At 53.8% G+C, this 4,103-nt stretch overlaps 1 protein-coding gene across 26 annotated transcripts in view; it reads left to right on the top strand.

The window, feature by feature from the left end:
• The window catches only part of NCOR2 (nuclear receptor corepressor 2), a 240,904-nt gene that overhangs the window by 113,942 nt on the left and 122,859 nt on the right, over nt 1–4,103 (top strand). For all 26 annotated transcript variants that reach the window (XM_026457393.1, XM_026457404.1, XM_026457401.1 and 23 more), the window contains one exon: nt 1,230–1,282. In XM_026457393.1, the coding sequence (XP_026313178.1) occupies nt 1,230–1,282 (53 nt within the window). The remainder of the gene's footprint in view (nt 1–1,229; nt 1,283–4,103) is intronic.

Genomic DNA, 4,103 nt, shown 5'->3' with positions numbered 1-4,103 from the left:
CCCGGCCTAGGCTCGTTCTCTTGACAGAAACAGCAGAAATGTGAACTCTCATCGTCAAGCCTCTGCTTTTGCTGAGGGTGCAGTGGTTCCACTGGCCACAGCAAGGTCATGGGTGGTTACAGGGAGGCGTGAAAGCTGGGTGCCATTAACACAGTCACTGCTCCCTGATGGTGCCAGCCTCAGAGCTTAGCATGCACTGTCTCGTTTGATCTTCACAAAACCCTATGAGTTGAACCCCATTTTGTAGTTGAGGAGAAACGGAGGCATAGATGGAAACCCAGCCAGAAAGCACCAGAACCTGGACTTGAACCCAGGCTGTGCTCTTGGTTGCTAAGCAAGGTTCTTCCATCTGGGAGGGGACATGTGGCAGCTGTCTGGGTCCCTGCCCCCATCACAGACGCTGCAGTGCTTTCTGCGTCTCCTCGTGCACTCTTTGAAGCTCTGTGCTTGCTACCTGTGGGGCCCTGCATCCCTTTCTCACGGCTGTGTGGGATTTGTGGTGTAGCTGATCCCTGATCTCCTTAGCTGCTCTTCTGGTGGAGGACGGCCAGCTTGCTTCTCATGGGCCGCTGTGAGCAGTGCTGTAGCAGCAGCCTAGCGCCCGGCTCCTGGCAGAACACAGTAGGCATGTGCAGGAGCACGGGGGTCGGAGGCGGGGGCGTCGGTGTTCGTCACCAGGCAGTGGCTACTGTCTCTCTGGGGGACGTGTGTCCATACACCATGCTCCCACCAGCTATGTGCCAGCCTTCCTGTCACCCCAGACCTCACCAACACTTGGCATTATTCAACGTTTTTGTGTTTGCTGGTCAGTGGGGGTGGAGTGGTGTCTTGCAGCGTTGGGTTGCACATTGCCATGGTGAGCTGGGAAACCCAGCGGCTTTCCGTGTTCGGTGGCCAGGGCCAACCTCGGGTGTGTGTGGGTTTGTCCTGGTGTGCTCTGGGCTGTGGCCCCTTTCAGGCCAGCGCTGCTGAATGCCCCGCAGAGCAGCTATGACGACCTTGGTGGGGGCGGTCACCGTACCCACAGCTGTCCCGGAGGAACCAGTTTCAGCCTGTTCCTGGCTGGGGCTGCGTGCTGGGTCCCTGTGTTCCATTTCTATGCCTGCCCATGGCTGAGCCCTCACCCAGAGGACAGCTCCTCTGTGCCAGGCCTGGGGCTCCTGCCGGTGGGCTCTGCAGTGGCCAGTGGCCAGCCGGGCTCTGACGCGCTTCTCTCTCTCCCTTTGCAGCCGTTGTACAACCAGCCCTCCGACACCCGGCAGTATCATGAGAACATCAAAATGTGAGTGCTTGTGGGTAGCTGTGCAGACACACGGGGGCAGGGTGGGCGAGCAGGCTCTCAGCGGCCTGCATGGGATGTGGGACGTGGGCTCTCTGTTCCCATCAGGGGCTCCTGGCCAGGGCCAGGTGCTCCCAGAGGGGACAGGAGACAGCCCTAGGTGGCACCTGGGGTGGGGACGGGGAGCAGAGAGAGTGTCCCTCTGAGGTTTCGGGAGACAGGCCTGGGTTTGGGAGGGTGGGCGAGGGAGCTGCTGGTATACAGGTGGGTCTGGAGAGACGGAGGTCGGAGGCCCAGTCTGTGTACATCTGCATCCTGTTCGAGCAGGAGGGAGCTGTTGCGGGAGAGGGCAGCCGGCTCAGGGAGCTGGGGAGTGGCCTCAGTGCAGGCGGGGCCTGGTGTTTTGGGCTCTGGCATAAGCATGTTTGGAGTCACCTGGCGTCTGCACAGCGAGGCCCCTCTGGCACAGCCCACCATGGGGCAGATCAGAGCACTCATCCAGGTCCCGAGGCTTTGGAGGTGGCCAATGTGATGTATTCTAATGATGGGGGCCTTTTCCCAGACCGAGGCTGGGAGAGAAGAAAATGTCAATTAAGTGCCACATGCCGCTAGGTGGGGCAGTGCTGGAGGCTGGTACCATTGTATCTTCAAGCAGGGTACAAGGCATTGAAGGTGTGGCAGCTGGAAGGAGGCTGGGTTTTTCTTGGGATGCATTAACAGGAGCATAGATTGCTGGGCTGAGGAGGGCATGTTATCTCATGTTCGTGCCCAGGAACCCAAAAGGTAAAAGGGGCTGCAGATCTTGCCCCTTGAGGAACATGTGCTGGTAGGTTGGAGGTGAGACTCTTCGGGATCATAGCTGTTGAATGTTCGAGGTTTGTCATGGTTAGAGGGTACATGCATTTGAGTGTGGCTGCAAAGGGAGGCACTTAGCTGATTCAGTGGGTAGTTCAGCCTGGTCCGATTGTTCAAGCGTTCCTGGGATGGAACTACAGAGTGTATATGCGGTGGTGAGCTCCCCGTTCCTGGAAGCATGCAAACCTCCTAGTGTTTTCACGCATCTGCTGGTGCTGGACTAGTCGACAGGGAGATCGCTGCTGTTGTAGTTTCCAGAGTTGCATGACTGGTCCAACCTCAGGTGATCGACTTGGCCACCCTCTTGCAGCATCATTGTTGCAGCAGCCTAGAAAATCTCTCCTTGCTAGTTGAGGCCCTTGGCCTTCTGGAGTTCAGGAGCACCTGGCAAAGATACTGCAGCAGCGTGGCTGGTGGGGGGTCATCCTCAGCTAGTGGCCAACAGGGGCTGCAGAGTGTCAGGAAGGGGCATGTGTCCTGCGCCAGGGGTCCTGGGCTGGTATGGAATGCCCATGTCAGATGCAGCCTGGGCTCCTCATCGGCCTGGTGGGCTTGTTCATTGCCCGGGCTACCCCTGTCCCTTCTACAGCTTCCTGGGACTTGCCTTGCTCTGGAGCCCCTGTCTCGGGTGGGGAGCCACAGATGGAGGGGTGCTGAAAGCAAGGGGGACGTTCTTAGGACCTCATCACAGGTGGGTTAGGGGATGAGGGTGGGGTGTTCTCAACTGAGTGCGGGCTGTTTGGGGCATTCCCTCATTCATTCACCCCATCTTACTGAGAGCCTGCTGTGTGTCAGGTCCTGTTCTAGGCCTTTGCCACTCAGCCTTGGATAAAACAAAGGCCTCACCCCTCATCAAGATTTGTCCAGCAGTGGAGACAGAACCAGAATGAGTTAAGTAAACAAAACAAGAGAATGTCAGCTAATCCAGCTGGGTGCAGTGGCTCATGCCTATAATCCCAGCGCTTTGGGAGGCTGAGGTGGGAGGATTGCCTGGGGCCAGGAGTTCGAGACCAGCCTGGCCAAATATAGCAAAATTGAAAAGAAATTAGCTGGGTGTGGTGGCACGTGCCTGTGGTCCCAGGTACTCAGGAGGCTGAGGTGGGAGAATCGCCTGAGCCCAGGAGTTCAAGGCTGCAGTGAGCCGTGATTGCACCACTATACTCCAGCCTGGGTGACAGAGCAAAACCCTGTTTCTTAAAAAAAAAAAAAAGAAAAGAAAAAGAAAATACCAGCAAATCTAAAGTACTATGCTCACATAACTGTACTATGCTCACATAACTATCTTAAGCTCTTTATGCCTTCATATTCCTAGTTATGATTTTTTCTTCTTAACATAATAGTTTTTGATAGCCATATTATTATACTGACAATTTTACATAGGTTTTTTCACTTAAAGTGAGCGATATTTTAGGCTGAATAATATGGATGATTTCAGGTAATAAAGACAGCCATAAAATCTAAACAGAAGAGGAGCAAGATACTCATATAGATAACACCAGCAAATAGATATTGCTTCATCTTTGTCTAAGTAGAATAAACTGTAAGCATATTAAAGCCAGTGCTATATTTGACATCCCGTAATCTTTGTCAGAGAATGGCTGTGGTCTGTTAAAGTACATTTTGACTAAATAGGTAGCCACTTCACTGAATTTGTTGCAAATCTAAATCACAAACAAACATGTTTATATTTAAAACAAATAAATATGCTAGGTGTGGTGGCTCATGCCTATAATCCCCGCACTTTGGAAGGCCGAGGCAGGCAGATCACTTGAGGTCAGGAGTTCGAGACCAGCCTGGCCAACATGGTGAAACTCCATCTCTACCAAAAATACAAAAATTAGCCAGCTGTGGTGGTGTGTGCCTGTAGTCCCAGCTACTTGGGAGGCTGAGGCAGGAGAATTGCTTGAACCTAGAAGGTGAAGGTTGCAGTGAGCCGAGATCACGCCTCTGCATTCTAGCCTGGGCAACA

Source organism: Piliocolobus tephrosceles, chromosome 10, assembly GCF_002776525.5.
Source record: "Piliocolobus tephrosceles isolate RC106 chromosome 10, ASM277652v3, whole genome shotgun sequence".
Classification (NCBI taxonomy): domain Eukaryota; kingdom Metazoa; phylum Chordata; class Mammalia; order Primates; family Cercopithecidae; genus Piliocolobus; species Piliocolobus tephrosceles.
The sequence above is the reverse complement of the archived record's forward strand: the minus strand, read 5'-3'. Positions and strand labels throughout refer to the sequence as shown.